This window comes from Peromyscus maniculatus, chromosome 15, assembly GCF_049852395.1.
Source record: "Peromyscus maniculatus bairdii isolate BWxNUB_F1_BW_parent chromosome 15, HU_Pman_BW_mat_3.1, whole genome shotgun sequence".
Taxonomy (NCBI): domain Eukaryota; kingdom Metazoa; phylum Chordata; class Mammalia; order Rodentia; family Cricetidae; genus Peromyscus; species Peromyscus maniculatus.
Window position 1 is genome coordinate 12699240 of NC_134866.1, and position 21470 is coordinate 12720709.

The window sequence follows — 21470 nt, forward strand, 5'->3', positions numbered from 1 at the left end:
CCATGAGAACCAGCAAGGGCCGAGGTGGGGGTAGACCTCAGGTCTACCATTTACTCTTTGTGTATTTCTTGGGCATGAGATTGGCCATGCCTAGGCCTCCCGTTCATCCCTCAAACAGAAACATGCATAAATACAACACGATATTTTAAGCATGTACTTGATAATCAGTGAATGGAAGTGATGGAGGCTTTAGATGATCAAGCAGCAGCAACGGGACTAAAAGGACAATGCTCTACCTATAACTATCAAAAGTCGTTTCTGTGAAAATAGATACTTTAATATATTTGTATACTTTAATATATGAATGTATGTGTCATTTTGTTCTACATAACTTTCTTGTTCAGTGGAGAGAGCTCAACCCACCCCAACTTCTCAAGACTGTCAAGTGTTTTTAATGTGATGATAGATTGGTTCGTGGGTTTTGTTTATTTGTTTTGTTTGTTTTGAGACAGAGTCACACTGTGTGTAGCCCTGGCTGACCTGGAACCCTTCCTGTAGGCCAGGTTGGCCTTGAACTCAGAGATCCACCTGCCTCTGCCTCCCTAGTGCTGGGAGTAAAGGCGTGCGCCCCCAGGCCCAGCTGATAACACCTCTGTGATTGTTAGACTACTCCATTGTATTGCCTCACTAACAAGCCGTAAAATGACAGAGAAGTCCATACTGTTCCTGCAGAGAATCAGGAAGCTAGGAACAGATTTACAGGTCTCCTGCTGGACACCCTACAACACACATGCTCTGAGACCCTCATGTGATTCCTCCATGCCATCAATGATGTGCAGTATCCAAACTTTTCAGTGGAACCTAAATTTCCACTCTGAACGTTCTACCACAGTCTCTGAGGAAATCACTAACTGATGTTTATAATTATAAACAAAACCTACCCAAGAAACACTTGAAATGCTTTCCCTAGTCTTTTGTTCTCGGCAAGTCAGAGACTTAAAAGCTGATCAGATGTTTTGATAACCGCGCATTTCTTACTTCAAGGCATGTGAGGCTGATACCTCGTTTCCTTGTGCTTCTGTACCGCCTCTTCACCTTCGCATATGAACCATCATTGCCCACGGAGAGGTGGACTACACCTGCCTACCCAGTGACGGTGGAGAACTCCTCACTCCCGCCTCCATCCCCAAACACAGGATCCCCATAATGAACGAAAAGACATTCCTTTATCCCACTGCTTTGAAGCATGGTGGAGGAGGGAAAAGAGCCCATTTGCAAAAGTAGCTCTATCTTAGACTACTTTTTGAAAAAGATGCAGCCCCGGTCCTCAAATCCTCTCCCAGGCTTGAGGATGTAACTGCTTCCGCCTGGAAGCCCTGCAAAAAAAAAAAAAAAAAAAAAAACCCAGTTCCTACAGGCAAAGTGTGGGGTACCCGTGCCTCACAGCCGCTGGAGAGCCTGCCGCACCAGATTGGCAATGACGCCACATGGAGATAATATGAAAAGAAACAAGGACGAGAAGACAGCACCAGATATGTGCTCCTGTTCTTTACTGGTCCAAGAGGGTGGAAGGAAAAGAAAAAAATAAAGGAAACAGAAATCCTAAAGTAGAGATAGTCAGTGGTCCGCTAAGCAAGGCACCTTCAGGACAGCCCTAAACCTTATTCTAGGCTACAAGCGAGGATGCAGAAATTGGAAGTACGTGGAAAATCAACTTGGAGACATGGTAAGGCAAATTCTCCCACCATCACTATCACCACCAACCGAGTGCAAGTAAAAAAAAAAAAAAGAAACAAAACAAAACAAAACAAAAAAACAACCCAGCACTCAATGCTACTAAAAACTACATGGAGTTCGGGCCCGAGGTTTACATAATCACAAATTACATAATACTCATCCCGGGCACGAAACCCCCTTCTATAGGTGATGCTCCCCATCATCCCGTCGCTTGCCATTTTCCAGAGAAGGCTGGAAAAGTCTCTAATATGTGCGGAGGTGGAGAACAGGGTGCTGCAAAAGTCACCCTCGGCAAGCTGCAAAGCCATGTCAAATGTTCCGGGGGAAAGGGGTCTCGGAGCAGGTGACTCCCCTCCTCCCGCATCCCTCCCGGCCGCCGGGGCGTTCAAGGCCGAGGCCGGACGAGCGGGACGCACCGGGCGCCGCCGTGCTTACCTGCTCCCCGAAGTCGATGGCTATGTTGGTGATGCCGAGGGGCACCAGGAACCGGATCAGGGGCCAGTAGTGCGTGAGCGCCGGGAATTTCACCATAGTCCCCGCCGTGGGCTGACCCCACACTCATCTGCCGCCGCGAGGGCACTGTGCTGGGAGGCGCGCGGGAGCGCGGCGCGGGGACGGAGGCCGCGGCCGGCGGGGCCTGGGGCGGCGGCTGCTGGCGGCGACGGCGCCCTCTCCAAGCGCGGCTGCTCTAGCAGGAGAGCCGCAAGCTCAAGTCCATCCCCGCTGCCCTCCCACACAACAAAGATCTGCCGGGGAGAAAGAGAGGAGGGACAGGGACGACCGCGGCGGCGGCGGCGGCGGCGGCAGCGGCAGCAGAAGCTTCTGCTGACAGCGGCTCCATTATAAGCGCTCTGGGCCCGGAAATAAATAAATAACCGCGCGCACGAGGCGCCTCCGCCGCCCGCCGCCGCCGCCGCCGCCGCGCGGAGGAAATCAGGGGCGGGCGGAGGCGCGACACCGCTTGGCGACCCGGGAGGGGGCCGGCCCGGCGCCGCCTCCCCGCCCCGCTGCGTGCGATCCCGGCCACCGGGGGCGCTGCGCTCGCACAAGCCGCCTGGGTCCTCTGCCGGCATCGGACCCCGGCGCTAACCTCGGCCGGCCGGGCGCACGGAGCGTGGAGGCGAGCAGGGACTCGCGGCTGCACCGGCTGGGTGACCCGGCACTGACGGCCCCACGCTGTCCTTGGAGGGCCTGGGAAAGCAGAGTTGGGAACCCGGCGCAGAGCTCCGGGGACAACCGGGCTGGGAAGGCCCCGGTGTCCTGGCGGCCTCAAGACTGGCAGGGAGGTGCAGGGAGCTGTCTTAGATGGGGATGCTCTGGCTCAGAAGGACAGGAGGAAGGCTTTCCGCAATGAGTTTCTCCCTAGGGGTTTCCAGGGACGACGGAGATCTGTGGCCCCTGGGGAAAATACACCGGGTGGCAGGGACTGACTGGCTGCCCGGTAGGCTCCCGAGCTAGGGTTCTGGGATGCTCCATACTGGCCTCCAGTTTTTGCTAGCAATGTGCAACTATTTATTCATGTAAAGCCAACTGGTAAATCTGCCTTTAAATTAGAAAGAAAAAAATAAAGAAAAAAATCTGTTCGGCCGTGTTATAATATGCCCCAAGTGATTCCCTGATAAATTAGTTGCTGTGCTGAGACTCTTACCTAAAACTGAACAGCTTGACAAAGCCAACATCACCCGGCATCCCAGCACAGTGTATGAAAAAAAAAAAAGGGTCCAAGGCAGTGAAGGCAAAGGGATGCACAGCAGGGCGGGGCTGGCCATGCGGGCATGTGACAGACATGTACAGTCACAAAAAGCTCAGCTCCCAGCAAGGCCTGGGCTCGCTTTGGCACTAAGCTCTTGCCTTCTTTAAATTTTGTCATTAATATATATTTTTTAATTTTTACTATTTTATGTGTATGGAGGTGTTTTGCAAACTGCATGTATGTCTGCGCACCATATGCATGTCCCGTGCCCACAGAGGCCAGAAGAGGGCATTGGCTCTCCCGGATTACAGAAGTTTGTGAGCTGCCCTGTGGGTGGTGGGAATGGAACCAGGGTCCTCTGGAAGAGCAGCCAGTGCTCTCAACTGCCGAGCCACCTCTTTCTTCGCACTCTGGTCTTGCTCTCTTGATATTATTAATTTCTGAACAAGGGGTCTTGGGTTTTCATTCTGTAGCAGCTAAACTAGGCAGTTGGTTCTACTTGTACCTGCATACGCATCTTTTAAAATAAGCATAGTGAATTAAAGAGACGTATTATTTTAAATAGTGAGCTATTTTGTGCTTAGGAATGAACCCATTCCCTTATCTCTGTAAGGCTTGTGTTAATACTGCATTTGAAGCTGAGGCAGAGGCAGGAGGATTGCTGTAAGGACCAGGCCAGTCTGGGCTGCATATAGTTCCAAGCCTGCTAGGACTATATAGGGAGACCTTGCCTCAGAAAACTAATTAAATATACAAATAGGTAAATACATATTAGAGAGCTTGAGACATTAACTTTCTGGTGCAGATATTTCCAACTCTATTGAAAGTGTTAAATATTTCCATATTTGATGCCTTATGGCCCCTTCGGTTCTACACACTCTGAACGAGGCCCCCACAAAAGGTAGGAAACCGATTTACCTGCAGCTCCATGTAACCCCAAATTACATCATGTGTAATTAAAACAAAACTTTGGTAATTGTTCATTGCATTTGATATGCCAAACAGCTACCTTTAAAGGAGATTTTCCAGCAAAACAGGAAGATCTTGTGTACAGGACTCTGCTCAGGAGCAATTCCTGAAAGGCATGTTTCTGTGTAGTCAGCTATTAAGTTAACCGGACAAAAAGGGAGCGGGTTATTTAAAGAAATCCACTGAGAAAGGCTTCTGTTCTAAAGCAAATATGGTCTGGCGCTTTACCCATTCTGTTAGTCTAGCTTTTGGAAAGCTCATTTCAATTAAAGTGGACTAATTGTGTTGACCTGTGTCTGGGGTGTGAATTGATGAGGTCCTCGATCAATGTTCCTGAAGGCCAGTTTGCTGTCACTGGTCCCTGGACCAGGGCTGCTGCCACATCTCAGCTGCAGTAGCAAATGCACACTCATGGTCTGAAGCGGGCAGTGAGAAAAATCAGTTAAGGGCCATTGTCCTTGAGTATTCTTAACTGTATTTGTAATGAGTGAGTTAGTGTCATCTTTGATTAAGGCAAAGAACACTTCTTTAGACTTTAGGTGAATATGGATTCCAGTAACACCAGGGCAACTTGAAAAGGGAATGTAAGATTTAACCTTTTTTTTTTATGTTTTTTTTTTTTTTTTTTACACTGCAGAATCACAATCAGAGCTTGAGAAATGGCTCAGCAGTTAAGAATGTTTACTCTCTGGAAGAGGACTCTGGTTTGGTTCCCAGCCACCAAGTCTGGTGCCTGCAACTTTGGCTCCCTGTGTTCCAGCGCCCTCTTCTGGCCTCTGCAAGTACCTACACTCATGTGCACCTCCCCATAATTAAAAAGAAAACAAATATTTTAGAAATTAGAATCATAATCAGATACCAGATTTATTTTCTCTGCCTGCTAGCCCCACCTTTCCTTTCTCCTGCCTAGCTATTGGCTATTCAGCTCTTTATTGGACCAATCAGGTGCCTTAGGCAGGCAAGGTGAAACAAATGCAATACATGTTTATATAATGAAACAAATGCAGCACAAACAAGTGTAACACATCTTTACATGGCTAAACAAATGTGGCATAAATAAGTATAACACACTTTTACACAGTTAAAGTAGTATTTCCCAGCATAAACAAATGTAACACACTTTTACACAGTTAAAGTAATATTTTGCAGCTTAAACAAATGTAACACATCTTTGCCTAGTTAAAATAATATTCCACAACAATGGTAATAGGAAGTTTTCTAAATCATGCAGAAACTGAAATATCCCAGCAGTATGTAAATTAGGTTTAGAAGACAATATCTTGGGAAAGGAACAGCTTTATTTTTTATTTATAAAGCCTTGTATTGGATCACTTTTAGCCATCATTACAAGGTTTACAAACCTTGTTACTGTTACACTGGTCATGTAACAGAAAAAAAAATCCTGAAGGAGAATATGCTCAATTATTAACAGTAGCTGTATTTGCATGGCATAAATATGAGCAAGAATTATTTTCATCTCTCTGTGTTTAACAAAATGAGCAAGTATAAACCTGTAAAGAGAGACTGTTTTAGAAGACAAGGTTTGGGTGAGACTGTCCCCCATATGATCTGATACTTGAATACTTGGTCCCAGGTTGGTAGTTCTGTTTGGAGAGGTTGTGAAATGCTGGGAGGCAGAGCCTTGCTGGAGGAAACATATCACTGGGGATGGGATTTGAGTGTTTATGGTCTCCTTCCACTTCCTGTTAATTCTCTATCTCGTACTTGTCTTTGACAAGGTTCTCAGCTTCTTGCTCAGACACTACGACTGCTTGCTGCTATGGCTGCCCACCATGATGGACTCTTACCCTCTGAAGGCTGAAGCCCAAATAAACTCTTCCTTCTATAAGTTACCTAGGTCATGGTATTTTATAACAATAGAAAAGTAACAAATACAAAGGTATTTATAAAACATTGAAGGCAGTATTGCTTTCAAAGTAAAGAAAAAGTTATTGTTTGAAAAAATAGTTTCATAAATGACTACTAGTATTATTTTATTGAATAAAGTTGTTGCTAAGCTCCCACCTTTTTTAAAAAAAAAAAAAATCCATAGTTTTACTGTGTGGTCTTGACTGGCCCCAAACCCATGATCCTGTTGTCTCCCAAGTGCTGTGACTACCATTGTGTGCAATTTTTATAAAAAAAATTTAATGCAAAAGAATAAATGTCACATACATGTCTGACTTACCTTTCTTTTCTGAATTAATCTTAAATGTGTAAGTTCAAATTGTCCCTCAACACATTTGCTGCAAATGACAGACTAAAATATCATGCTTAAGATTATCCAGTTTGGGGACTATGTGACTGAGATGTCCTTGACTTGAGGGATCCAGGGACATCAGACTGGGATGATAGTGATGGTGCTGGTTTGGCAGCAGATGCCATGAAGACTTGTGTATGCTCAACTTTCTGGAGCTACCTACATCTGTCATTGTAATTATACTGCATCCTGTGTTTAGCATAACCAAATTAGCAATTTGCTCTGATGGAAGCCTTAGTCCAAAGATTGATGCCTAATATTCAAATGAGTCATATGCCCCCTAAAATAGGGTAGGCCAGATATACATTCAAGTCTCAGAGCTCTGCAGCTGGGCCTGGTGCCAGGTTGCTCCATAGCTGATTTCAAGTGGGAGGAAAGGCAATTTCTGTAGACTGTGTTCACATAAACATCAGCCTACTGAGCAAGGTTGCCGCCCAGGTCTTAGTGGCCAGGGACAAAAGGGAGAACGTTTGCTTCTTCCCAACTGGAAATTTTATGCGTGGTATCCTTCTGTTGTTCTAGCCCAAAGCCTGATAATTAACCTGAGGGAATGATCAAAATTAGCTTTTGTGCTCCCAGCATGTGGCAGGTAGTTGGAGGCAGGAGGTAAGTGGTAAATTATCCCCAATTGAAATTTGCAGTAGATAAACCAGAAGTAGTCAGATTAAGCCTGATGAGTTACAGTTCCCACTTCTTTAATATATTTAAGGGACTACATAGATGCCTCAAACAGCTGTGCTATTAAAAGGAATGGGGACCATGTCTACCTACAGATATGCAGTGATCTGCAGAATAATTTGTTAAGTGAAAAAGCAAGGTGCCAAGGCATAAAATGGCAGGCTACTTGGGTGCTTAGAAGAGAGAGAGAGAACTATGACTGTGGAAGTATTTATATGCATGTGAGCCTGCTTTTATTTGCAAATTGATGCTGGCAAAATAAGCCCAAGATTATTTAAATGTGTGAGGGAAGAAAGAGATCAGGGTGGATTGGATAGAAGAAAGGCTTCTCTAAGTGCACCATATTGTCTTATTTAAACTTTGGAAAACTTTCAGCCTTATACATTGAAAAATCAGAAAAAAAAAGTATGGATACAAGGCAAAGTCATACAAGTTTTCTCGTTTATTCTGTATTTTTTTTTTCTACAGGAAGGATTCAGGGCAACTTTAATCAAAGCTCAGTTTTATGCCTTGCATGGCTTTTTGGGTTTGTATTTTCTCTATAATTGCTAATCAGCAAAACATTTGGAGAGACTCTTGCTAGGTTAATTATACAACCTGTTGGCTTTGTATGCTGGTGACTATTAATTCACCCCTGCCCTTAAAAAGTGGTCTGAAGACAAGAGTCAGTTTGGAGTAGATGCTACTGTTGTTGCTCCAAGATGTCACCACTAATGACAATGATGATGAGAAATTTGGAGATGCATTAGCTGATAAGTTGCTGCTTTGCTCATACGGAGAAATAGAAAGGAAGGGCTTGTGTAGCTCCTCCTGGCTCTGTAGACCTCAGCTCAGGCAACTCTTTCCGAACAGAATGGGACAGAGAGGTAGCAGTGGGATTGACATGCAGTTGTGTTTCATCCTTCTAGTCCAGCTCTTGTTCACCTTCTGCCTGCTGCATTTCACTGGCCACATAATATAAAATGCCCAAGACTTAAAATAGTTAGTGAGGTTTACATTTTGAGTTCTTGCAGTAGTATGACTTTTACAAAGATTTCTTGTGTAACTCACTTTGATCATTTGTTTTCTGTTTGAAAAAAAAAAAAAAAGCTGCATTAGTCCCTGTTTCTAGTGTATAATTCTCCACAAAGTATTACATTCTCTGATGTGGGACTTATTTACAATAGTTCTTTAACCGTCTCTTACTGCTTCCCCACACTCTAATATACTAATAGATATAAAAACATTTATGTTTGAATTGAGTCTTCCTTGAGTTTTTTACATTTAATCTCTGGTGTAACAAAGTGTTATCTTTTCCATCACATGGTTAGTGCTGATCGGGCTGTATCGTCTTGTGTTAACACATAGGAAGACTTGCCTGTTTTCGAGGCTTTCTTAAGAAAAAGGAGGACAAACAAGGACTCTTTGGCTGGGCACTGCATCTCGAACTGATCTGCTTTTCCTCTTTGGAATGGCATCAACTCATTAGATGAGCGAGGATGCCATGTCACTTGCACTCCATGCAGCTCACCTCGGTATTCCTAAACTCCACCAGAGGACTTTTTGCACTTGAAATTATGTTATGTTGATGTGTTAGCTCCCTGCTAATTACATGATTTTGCTTGTGACTCAATAGATGGACAAGGTGCTAATAAAATCACTTTTCCGGCTCTTTGTAGATCAGTTAATTTTGTTATAGTTCATCTTGCAGCATCTTTTGAGTGTCTGCTTATGCTAGGCATATTATAAGATGCTGGGTATATGATGATACTGGACAGAACACAGTTCTTTTCAGATGGGGAAAAATATGTCTCTGATTACTCTTATTCAATACTCAGTGATAATACTAGTCAATGCAATTGGCATGCAAAAGAAATAAAAGGTACACATTTAGGAAAAACAAACAAACAAAAAACCACTAACTTTTGAGCCGAGTAAATACCTATAATGTCAATACTCAGGAGGTTGAGGTAGGAGGCTGCACAGTGAGAGTCTGCTGTAAACAAACACCTGATTCTTTATTTGCAGATGATGCGATAATTTATGCAGAAAGTCCCACAACTTCTGAAAGGAAGCTGTCAGACTAATGTGTGCACTTATCAAAGTCATAGAATACAGCATCATAATATCAACCCTCAAAACAATCCTGGGAGAATGAGACTCTGTATGTGTAGGTTGAGGCATTAATACAAAGAGGAGCCAAGTACAAATAATCTCAAGTGTCATAACTGATGTGCAGCGAAGTGATACCCCAACCCTGGTACTTAAAAATATACCCATTGTTCTGCCAGGGTTCTTGAACTTCACATGCTTGAAATGCAAAATTTCAGTCCTTGCCCACAGATTATGACTCAGACTCTAGAAAGGGTTCTTTTTGGAACTTCATTCTTACAAAAAGCCCAGGAGATTTTGAGGCAGGGCATTGAAAAAACTACGAATACATGCATTGTGTGTTCTGTGTGCAAACAGGAGTGCTACTCTATGCACAGAGTGTTTCAGCTCTCGGTGAATGCCTGCAACCTCATATAGCACCAATACACACTCCCCCGTCTTCCTCTTTCTTAAGAAGAAAGCCTCAAAAATAGGCAAGTCTTCCTATGTGCTAACACAAGACGATGCAGCTCGATCAGCACTAACCATGTGATGGAAAAGATAACACTTTGTTACACTGGAGATTAAGCATGAAAAACTTGAGGAAGACTTCACATACACACATCCCTGTGATAGCATTTAGTTATTAATTAGGTACAGGAAGAAATTAACAATAACAAAGTAAAATAACTATAAAGACATACTGTGATAAAAGTAAAATGAATATGGTGTCTCTCTCTAATTTTTTTTTCCTTCTGTGAGATAAAATTCAGGGTAGCCTGAAACTTACTATGTAGTTCAGGTTGTGCTGGGATTTGAGACAGACCTCCCGAGGTCAGTCAGCGGCCATACCTGGCTTTCTTTGTTCTTGGTTTGAGATGGCAATCTTTTTAACTAACCCCGGCTGGCCCAAAACTCCAGCTTCTTCTGCTTCTGCCTCCCAGTGCTGCTGGGATTACAAGCACCTGCCATTGCACCCAACTTCAAAACAGCTAAATCACCAGAAGATGTAGTGAGATGCCAGAAGAAGCTAGAGGGGCTGGCAGCATCATAAAAGGCTAACCAATGGTTCTCAACCTGTGGGGTGCGACCCCTGGCGTTGGACAACCCTTTTACAGGGGTCATCTAAGACCATCAGCAAACACAGGTATTTACATTACGACTCATACCAGTATCAAAATGACAGTTATGGAGTAGCAAGGAAATAACTTTATGGTTGTGGGTCACCACAGCATGGGGAACCCTATTAAAGGGTAGCAGCCTTAGGGAGGTTGAGAATCACTGCGCCAAGTCCCTTGTGAAGCCCACAGCCGAGCTGGAGATTCAGCTCTGTGGAGAGGACCTGCAGGGAATGCCCGGCAGCCCCATAGTCCTGCAGCCTCACAGGATGGGTGTAAATAGCACGCGTGAGAGAGCAAGCAGAGCCTGGGCTTGAGTCCAGAGCTCAACAAAGGCACCAGAGAGCACACACGGGTAGCAAGCAAAGGGTCACTAAAACTAGGAAGAGACGTGAGGGCAAAACTATTCGCTGCCCATTTTATTGTTATCATTGATATAACTCATGGATTCTTTTCCTTGGGAAAAGTGCTGTGCACACTGCATGCATGATTGCATGCTATCTTTGCAAGCCCCCCTGGTGGGGGTCATTTATCATCCCCATTCGGCAGATAAGGAAACGGAGGTCCATAGAGCTTAGAGGCAACCCCCCATACATTACCCCTGGACTGGAATTACTTTCCAAAGGCTGTTTCGCCTTGTCTACGTTTGTTTCAGGCTGCTCTGTTCAGCAGTCTTGGGAGGAGAGGCAGATGTCAGACCGTGCCAAAGCTGCAGCCATCAAGGCCACCGGCTGGAACAACGTGAGGACAGCTTTGACAGGGATTGCACAGCCGTCTCCCAGTGCAACGTCACTGGCGATAGATTCTTCGATTTGGGGTTTGATTTTTATTATTTGATTTTATTATTATCAGTAACTGTCAACCTGACAGAGCCTAGAATCACCTGAAAAAGGCGTCTGTCTGAGTTCAACAATGATCTTCCTCAGGTTAGTCTGTGGACCAAGCGATGGTCTTGGTTGTCCTCATTCATGTAGGAGGGCCCAGTCCACACCCCGAGGGCAGGTTTCCTGGCCTGAATAAGAAAGCTAGTTAAGCTGAACTAGAGGGCAAGCCACCCGGCAGAACTCCTCTGTAATCTCTGCTTTCAGTTTCTGCTTCCAATCCAGCTCTGACTTCCCTCCGTGATGAACTGTGACCTGGAAGTGTAAGTAAAAAAATCTTTTCCTCTCTCTAAGTTGCTTTTGGTCAGAGTGTTTTATCACAGCAGCAGAAAGGACACCATAACATTTTGGGTCTTTTTTTTTTTTTTCTTTAAAGACAGGGTCTCCTATAGCCCAGGCTGACCTTGAACTTACTGTGTAGCCAGAGATGACCTTGCTTGAACACCTGATCCTGCTTCCACCTTTCATGTGTTGGAATTACCACATACCCAGCCTGCAATGTAGTCTTTTTTTTTTTTGTCTTTGTTTTTCATTTGTTTGCTGGTTTGTTTGTTTATTTCGAGAGAGGGTCTCACTCTGTAGCTCTAGCTGTCCTGAAACTTGCTATGTAGACCAAGCTGGTCTTGAACTCAGAGATCTGCCTGCCTCTGTGTCCCAAGTGTATGGTGATATTTTATTTATGTTCTAACAAAAAACTTATCTGGGGATCAGAGAACAGAACAGCCACTAGATTAGACATAGAGGCCAGACAGTGGTGGCACATACCTTTAATCCTGTCACTCGAGAGACAGAGATCTGTTTGGATCTCTATGAGTTCAAGGCCACACTGGAAACAGAGCCAGGCACCAGGCATGGTGGCACATGCCTTTAATCTCAGCACTTGAGATCTCATGTCTTTGCTTGGGAAGGACACACACCTTTAATCCCAGGAAGTGAAGGCAGGAAGCAGAAAGGTATATAAGGCGTGAGGGCCAGGAACTAGAAGCTTTTTAGCAGCAGTTCAGCTGAGATCCATTTGGGTGAGGACTCAGAGGCTTTTAGTCTGAGAAAATAAGATCAGCTGAAGAGTTGGCAAGGTGAAGTTGGCTGTGGCTTGTTCTGTTTCTTTTGTCTTTCAGTTTTTACCCCAATATCTGGCTCTGTTTTTTTTTTTTTTTAATTAATAAGACCTTTTAAAATTCGTGCTATATTTGGCACCCAGCATGGAGCTTGCCACACAAGTGCTGGGTTTAAAGGTGTACACCACCATGCTGGGCTCCTATAATGTATTCTTTATAGCAATGTGCTCATTTGTCCTAAACTACATGAAGGTATCTTTGTTGGTTCTTTTGGTACCATATATAAGAAAAATCAGTTTAAATAGTTGACTATGGTGAATATGAGTTGTCTCTCCTGATACTCATGTTAGTATTAAATCCCCACTGTGAAAATAAAAAGATGAAAAGTTTAGAGCAACTTTGTTATTTAAGATGACACTTCTGAGAAGTGATTATGATTAGATAAGGTCATCAGTTTGCGCCTCCACCGAATCCTTGTATGTTCTTTGTCTCTTGCAATGATGTGCCTTGTGATCATCTTGGCATTTTGCCACAATAAGACCTTAATAGGTACTCAATCTTGGATCAGAACTATGAATGAAAATCAACCTAGCCTCAAGCATTTCGTTATAGAAGTAGAAAACAGACTTATAGAAAACTGGCCAACAAAAGGAGAGATTGATTATGAAGATATAGATGTGTTCTGTGGAACCCTAGTGAAAAACACAGTGACCTTCAGAAGGGAAGGGACTAGAGCCAGGTAATAAAACATTGCTAGGACTCTCTCTGAATCTCCAATCATCATTTTCTCCTCCTCCTCCTCCTCCTCCTCCTCCTCCTCCTCCTCCTCCTCCTCCTCCTCCTCCTCCTCCTGTTTCCTACCCCATCCTGCTACCTTCTACATTTCTGGTCCAGATCATAGGTAGGTAGGTAGTGACAATGCCCATCTCATAATGTCATTAGGCCTCTTTTGCTACTATGTGTGTATTTGAACAAAGGGACCTCTGAGTAGCTCAGCTTAGGGATGAGTCAGGAGGTGGGGTCATGCTGTCCATTGTGACTGCTGGGTACTCATGAGAAGGATAGCTGCATGCATAACTCAGCAGGCGTGGTATACATGGCGCCCTCCTCTTGGTTTTGAAGAATTATATATACATATTGTATCATATGTGGGTTTTCAGAGATACTCTACCTAAGAAGACCCAATTTTTCTAGTTACAACTGGGTACTCCACACTTGGCAGACAGAAGATCACATCCAGCCACTCAGCAACATTCAGATGCTAACACCAGGGTGCATAGACAATCATGACTTTTTCCATAGAAAGGAATATTAACCCTTTGACCACATAAATTGATATTCTCTGGTTCTAGGAATTAGCAACTAGATATATTTAGAACATATAATTAGATTATTATAAAAATCACCTCACTGAAATGATAATGGAATTAATTTTCATAAATTTTCTTTAATCAAATATTTCAAGATCCTCTTACAACATCTAATAAATATGCAAACATCAATGAGATGCTTTGCATTCTGTTTTCCTATTAGTGTTCAAAATCTTGTGTGCACACAGGTATGCTTGGTTCTCTCCATATCTTTGGTTGGTTTGTCTTAAACTGCACTCACCTTGGGGTTAAGTCATGGTAGAGGGATCCTCTAGGATTATTCATTCTGTAGAAGATGAGTACCTTTGCCCAGAGGAGTAAACACCCTGGGCACAGTTGTCTGGTTCTCTAAGCCTAGGTGCCAGCTGTCTAGAAGCAGGGTTGGGAAGGCCAACTGTCTGGTCCCAGGAGACTTTGGCTGTAGCCTTTCCCACAGGAGTTGAATTCAGGACCAGTCTCTTTTTCTGGTGGTTGCACATGAGAGGAGGGAGTGGTCTGGCAGAGTACAGTCCTTGGATCCTATTATCTTGCTGCCAGGATATGAAAACACAGGAGAGTGCCCATAGTCATTCAGGTGGCAGCTCTGCTTGTCCATGCAACTGCACATGTTAGAAATAAGATTTTAGTCTCTGATCCTAAAGCTGGTTCTCTGCACTGCTAGTTCCCCTGGCTCCTTGGCGGTTGGCCATATATATCTCTGCAGGGTGGAGACTGGGGCCACCACTAGACAGGGCCTGAGGTAGAGCTGCCTAGGGAAGGCAACTCCTGAGTAGACTGAGGTAGGGGGCGGCATGAAGGCCTGGGTGAGGATGGGGCAGAGGTTAGGGCGGACTAGGAGTTGGGAAAAACAAGGGTGAGCTCACATGGCTACTGTAAAGGCTAGTGCCTCAGGAAGAGCCTTCAGGTGTGGTCAGCCCCAAGGTGGCTGCCATGGCTGGGCTGCGTGAAGGGAGACTTGTTTTGGATGGAGATGAAGTGCCAAGCTGTTTGCTTTTCAGTGAAATGCCCCACCCAAGAATGTTCCAGTCATCGCTCTAAAGACTCAGCCCCTCCAGAGAGGGTCTGGTTTCCCTGAGTCAGTAAGTTGGTCTCCTTCTGTCTAAGGACTCTGCCAATTTGTCTCCAAGAGTGTTTTGCCCTTGGAGATGATGGGACTCCCACTAGTTCCGGATTGGAACCAGTCCCCTTGGCCTTTGGAGTAGTAACTTTCCAGGTCTTTCCCAGCACTGGGGCCGCAGGTGGGCATTGGGTTTGAGCTTGACCCTCAGCTGGTCAGCCCCAGTAGCCAGAGCTGTTTGTGCACACACAGCAGGTACCCATGAACTTGCTGACTGACAGCAGTTTGCTCACCTGCTTGCCCAGAGAGCTGGGCTGCGGACAGGCCCAGCCAGCAGGTAAAGAAAAGCATGTTGCTCTCACTCCTGTATCTGGCAAGTACTTTACAAGTCTGTCCTCGGTACTTGAGTGTGTGTTTGCCAGATGCGTTGAGGGTGGGCTCTCTCTGGATCCCCACTCAGATCCTGTGGCAAACAAGAGTGTAGATCGGTCACCAGAGCTCTAGTCCGGTTCCTGCTGCCTTCCCCAGGGTTTGCTTAACTTTCTCCTACAAAATTTTATACACCGAAGCTTATATAATCTCCAAATCAACATGATAATCTTTACAGGTAAAGTTGAATGTGTTTTCTAGATAAATAGTAATAAAAAGAAAAGGACAACATTTAGGTCACCAATGGTAATGCGTGGCTACAATCTCAACTAGACAGGGACTTCATGTTTGAAATCAGGCTGGACTACCAAGAGAATTCAAGGTGAGCCAAGGCTAAATAGCAGAGCCCTGTCTTTTAAAAATCAAACAGACAAATCAATTAAATAAATAAAGAGTTGGGGCTGTGGCTTCGTTGTGGAGTGTTCACCTCCTGTAGATGAACCTCTACTTTCTCTCCTCACTCTAGCTCCCACCCCGTAACCCCCCCCCCCCAAACAGAAAAGCTACATTTCAACATCCGAGAGAGAAAGAGGGCTGGACTTGGATTTTGGGGGTTGTCGGCAGGAAGGTGATGAAGAAGGGTCATAAGAGAGTGATAAGATTTAAGGGTCAAACACCAAACACTTGGCCCCAAGGCTCACATTGGAAGGGGGCAGCTGCTCCGAGGAGGAGTTCAAGGAGGAGAGAGAAAAAAGAGAATGATTGCTTTTTTTTTTTTTTGAGACAGTTTTACCTGTAGCCTTGGCTGGCCTCAAAGTCTCAGTCCCCCTTTATCAGCCTCCCCAACACTGGGCCTGCATTTGCATACTACTACCCCCAGCTTAGGGGACACTGATTTTGACAGCAAATGGAGAAATTGGCTAAGCACATGGATAAGCCAAAGAAGCCATGACTGAGAGCTGACCGCAGTGTGGATTTACGCAGCCGGCAAGATTGTTCTCATCTTTGAAGTGAGGACGCTAAGACTCAAAGAGGCTGAGTAACTTGCCTGGATGGGAATCAGTGTGGGGTTTCTCAAAAAATTAAAAACATATGAGCTTCCAGAGCCAGCACTGGCTAGCGTGCAGAGCGTGTGAAGTCAGTGTGACGGAGAGGCATCAGCGTTTCCGTGTTCACCGCAGCTCTGTTCACAGTAACGGTGGCATGGGAGGAACCCACCGTCTACCAGCTGATGACTGGCTAAAGGAAGCGTGTATATACCACAACAGAATACTGTTCATCCCTTTACAATAACATGGGTGAACCCAGAGTACATTCTAATAAATTAAATGAGCCAGGCACAGGAAAACAGCTCCCGACACCACTTGACTGTGGAGTGTAAAAATGTTTAATTATAGAATCGGGAAATAGGAATGTTGCTCTGTCAAAGGACACAGAAATTCAGCCAGAAAGAGGAAGATCTTCCAAAGATATGGAGCAGGTAGGTTGATCAATCAAGTAAAAATACCCGTAGCTTGCTGTGTGAGTCTGACAATCCCACCGCGGGCCAGCAAGAGCCAGACCGATTCCCAAAGGTTGTCCTCTTCTCTCCATGATGCAGGCACACCCTTACACACACATGCTTCATAAGCACATACAAACAATAATTGCAAAAATGTATTTTAGAGCCCAGCTCGGTGCTACACACTTATAATCCCAACACTTTGGAGCCGAGGCAGAAGAATAAGGAATTCAAGGCCAGCCCTGGCTCTACAGAGACCTCGTCTCAACCTCCCAAATTTATTATGAATCATGTATGTTTCATGTTTCAAAACTGGTAAGGCAATGTTCTCACCACAAAAGATAAATGTGAGGCAATGCACATGTTAAATAATCCAATTTATCATTACATAATAGAGCCATGTATCAAAACATCATGTTGCACACAATAAAAATACACAATTATCTTACTCATTTTTAAAGTTTAAATTTTTTAATGCTATGGTCTTTTATAGCAGAGGTTGACCTTGACTTTTGACCCTCTGCCTCCTCTGGGATTATTAGCATTTGATGCACATCCAGCTAACACTCAATTTTTTCTTTCGTTTTTTTGAGCATAGGGTCTTGCATCTCTATTGGAACTCACTGTATGAGCTGGCTCTTACTTTAGTGACAATCCTCCTGCCTCAGCTTTCCAAGTGCCAGGATTATAGATAATATGTAGCACTATGGGTGGTCCCAAAGATAGAATTTAAAACATTCTTAAAATTTTGTATTTATGTCTACATATGTGTGCCTACTTACATGTGAGCATACTACATGCGTGAAGGTGTCTATGGAGGCCCGAAGAGGACATCAGACCCCTTGAAACTAGAGTTACAGGTGGTTGTGAGCTTCTCAGTGTGCGAGCTGGGAATCAAACCTGGATTCTCTACAGTAATAGCAAGTGTTCTTAGCCACTGAGCCATCTCTCTGAACCCTTAAAAATAATTTCAGAGTATTTTTTTGCAATGCTGGGGATGGGCTACAGGGCTTTGCAAATGCCAGGCAGGTGTTCTACCACGGGACTATGTACCTTGCTGGTGTCACAGTGTTGAATGATGTGGTCAGAACTCAAACTCAAGTTCTCTGGGCCCCGAGGCTGCCTGCTGTTCGACCTAGACCACCGGGCTCACAGTGTCCTCCCCACTCCCACTGAGTAAGTCCAGGGTCCTTTACCCCAACATCTGTGAAAACCGAGGCAGGGCTTCCTCATTTGGAAGTGGCTGATCACTGCAGAATGTTCTGAGAGTGATTCAGAATGAGGCTGCGGAGAGGATCAGGCACCGTGTTTAGCAGGGGCTTCTTTACCACGTAGATTCCATTTCAGCTCAAGATGGCTTGAAGAACTTCCCATTAGCATGAGAGAAGGAAATGGCTCAAAATAAAACTGTTTATACTCAAAAACTGCAGGATGGAATTTGAGTACCCCTCACAGAGGGCGGGCTGCAATGCAGAACGTGGGTGAAGTCGAAGCTCCTCGTGTTCAGTTTCTTCTCCCGTTCTTTCTTTCATGCCTAGTGCACATTTTTAAAGAAAACACCATTTAGAATCCTATCGGGTTAGCACAAATAATCCTCATCCCCACAGCATGTTATTGAGTCCTCGAAAACTGTTCCGCATGCATGCGACGCGGTTTTCCTCCTTGAGAACAACGTAGCTAAGGAACTTCCCTGCTTCGTAGATATTTTTTTCAGGCTGTGCGTTCTTAAAATTACTCAATATTCTGAACATAGATGCTCAAATCTGGGGTTTTCAAACCAAATCTGAGTGGGTTTAGAATAAGTTGTACAGGCTATTTGTACAGTTAAAGATTTTTTTTTAAGGTTATACTTAAACTGTGAATGACTGTTGATTTCAGTTTAAATTCATTTCATCGGGACCCATAACAAATAATTGAAAGTTCAGTGACTTAAGCCAGTTGGATTTCTCACAGTTTGGGAGATCGGAAGTATGAAATAATGGCCACATACTCGCTGAAGGCTTCAGTGAAAACTGTAGTCTGCCTCTTTGAACTTGATGTGGCTAGAGGTTTTCTCAGGATTGGCTGTAGAGGCCAATCTCTGCTTGTCTCCACATGCCTCTGTTAAATCCCTCCCTCCTGTTCTCTGGGAAGGACACGGTGGAGGTACCCTAAATCCAGGAAGACCTATCTCCAGACCCTAGCTTTGTTGTTTGCAAGCATCCCTTTTAGATATAATGGTCACAGCTGGGTGTGGTGACTCACACCTCTAATCCCAGGACTTGGGAGGCAGAGGCTCTCTGCTCTCTGTGAGTTTGAAGCCAGTGTGGTCTATCAAGTTTTGGGACATCTGGGACTACACAGAGATACCCTGCAGTTAAATAAAACAAAATAAATGATGGTCACACTCACTGCTGGATGTAAAGGATTTGATTGTCCTGTTTGGGGAGTCACTGTCCATCTGGCTGTGTTACATTCTAGAGGAAAGAGGTGGGAAAGGAATCGGAGCTTTAAGCTAGACTTCCTCAGATGTCCAAGTTCATGTTTGTGCACACTTCCCAAGCACATAGGTTGAGCATCCCCAATGCAAAATGTTTGGAACCAGAAGTGTTCCTAATTTGGGTATTTCTTGGGCTTGGGAGTACTGCATGGATTTTACTGGTTGAGCATTTCTCACCACCCAAACTGAAATGCTTCTAAACTCAAAGTTTTTTTTTTTTTTTTTTTTTTTTTTTTTTTTTTTTTTTGGTGCTGGGCTTTGAGTCTAGGAAGCATAAGGTACCACCAAGCTACACTTCTTGCCCTATAGAACCCACTCACCTCCCCCACTTTCTTCCTTTTTTACGTTTTTTTCTTTTAGGTGAGGACTTGCTGTGTAGTTGAGGATGACCTCAAACTTTAATCCTCCTGCCTTATCCTCCTAAGTACTGGGAGATTCTAGGTGTGTGTCACCATGTTTGACCCCAACATTTAAAAACCTTTAAAAACAAAAATAAAAACAACAGGACCTCACATAGCTCAGGTTGGCTTTCAACTCACTTGTGCAGTTCCTCTGCTTCCACCCCCCAAAATGCTGAGATGACAAGTGTGTTACCGCACTCAGTTCTGAATTAGAAACTTGTTGAGCACTGTGTCATCATCTCAGTATTCAGAAAGTTCTGGAAGGCTGAAGAGATGGCACAGTTCATAAGTGCTTGCTGGGCAAACTCCAGGACCCAAGTTTGGTCCCCAGAACCCACATGAAGAAGCCAGTCATGAAAAATGCCAGCCCTAGGAAGGTGGAGGTAAAAATCTCTGCATCATGCTGGCCTGGCCAGTCAATCTAGACAAATCAGTGATTTTCAGGTTCTGTGAGAGACCCTGTGTCAAAGTATAAAGTGGACATCCTTTGAAGAGGATACTGATGTCAACTTGCATCCTCCACAGGCACACACTTATGAATATTCAATGGTATACACACACAAATGCATGCACACACTGTTGAATCTCAGATTCCAGACACTCAGTCCAAATATAAACATTTAGAGAGGCTCACAGAAACATCTAAGGAATAGTGGCTGATATAACTCACATATATCCCCGCCCCCCCCCCCCCCGCGCGCCCCCCCCCCCCCCCCCCCGTGGTTCTCTGAGTCCCACAGCAGAGTGGGAAGAGAAGGTTGCCAGGATCAGGCATTCCTGGCTGGGAAGTGAAATGTAGATATAACCATCTTGTTAAATAAGAAACACAGAGCCAATGCAGAGATGAAAGCCCAAGAGGTCAGAGCAATAGCTAAGAGGTAAAAACTTCCTTCACTGCCACTGCTGTCCTCCTCAGCAAGAGAGCTACTTCCTGTGTGTTTGTCCTTTTTATCGACTTTCTATTGTGCCTTCTCATTGGTTGTAAACCCAACCACAGGACCTCCTCGTCACTGCCTGTCTGTACAGACCTCCAGGTCTTCTATGGTTGGTAATGAGATTAAAGGCGTGTGTCTCCATGCTAGCTGTATCCTTGAACACACAGAGATCCGCTTAGCTCTGCCTCCCAAGTGCTGGGATTAAAGGTGTGAGTGCCACCATTTTCTAGCCTTTGTATCTAGTGACTGTTCTGTCTCTGACCCCAGATAAGTTTATTAGGGTGCACAATATTTTGGGGGAACACAATACCACCACATTTCCCCTTATTTTGTCTAAAATTTTAAAAAGCTTATAACTAACACAAGAAAAACTATCCAATAAGTATATACAATATATACAATCAAAAATTACATTAACAATGTCTAGCCCATTAACATTTGACAGATTCAGACAAAAACTCCATTATACAGATTAACAATGTCCAGTCCAGTAACATTTGATAAACTTAAACAAAAAATTTTTCATTGCTTATCCTATTTAAAACAAGTAGTTCCTTTTTAAAAGTAGATTCAAAAATTGATCTTTTTATCTTATTATATTCATATTCTCTTTTTTCTTTTCATAAAAGTTTCAATAATCTACCTCTTGTCATTTTTATATCTTCCCCTTTTTCTTTTTAGTGTAGATTCAATCATCTACCCATTTATCCTATTATTTCTTTATCTTTTTCCTCAGAGTAGATTCGATGATCTACCTCAGAAGTGGCTGTCAACAACTGGCTGTGTGACCTTGACAGCTTTCCCCAGAAATTGTAGTGTATAGTTGAGAAATACAGATTAATAATTAGTCACCTATGATAATCAAACTTACAGTCATGTTAGTTAAGTTTTCTAGGTATACATAGATATATTTCAATTAGGCAGGTAATCTTCAAACACTTCAAAGACCTACAG

General features: G+C 44.1%; 1 protein-coding gene across 1 annotated transcript in view; it reads right to left on the bottom strand.

Annotated features, from left to right (window-relative positions):
- Positions 1–2597, bottom strand: part of Ankh (ANKH inorganic pyrophosphate transport regulator) — a 138128-nt gene extending 135531 nt beyond the window's left edge. Inside the window, exon 1 of the mRNA XM_006979988.4 lies at positions 2113–2597. Within this exon, the coding sequence (XP_006980050.1) occupies positions 2113–2208 (96 nt within the window). The 5' untranslated portion in view covers positions 2209–2597. The remainder of the gene's footprint in view (positions 1–2112) is intronic.
- Between the last annotated feature and the right edge of the window lie 18873 nt (positions 2598–21470).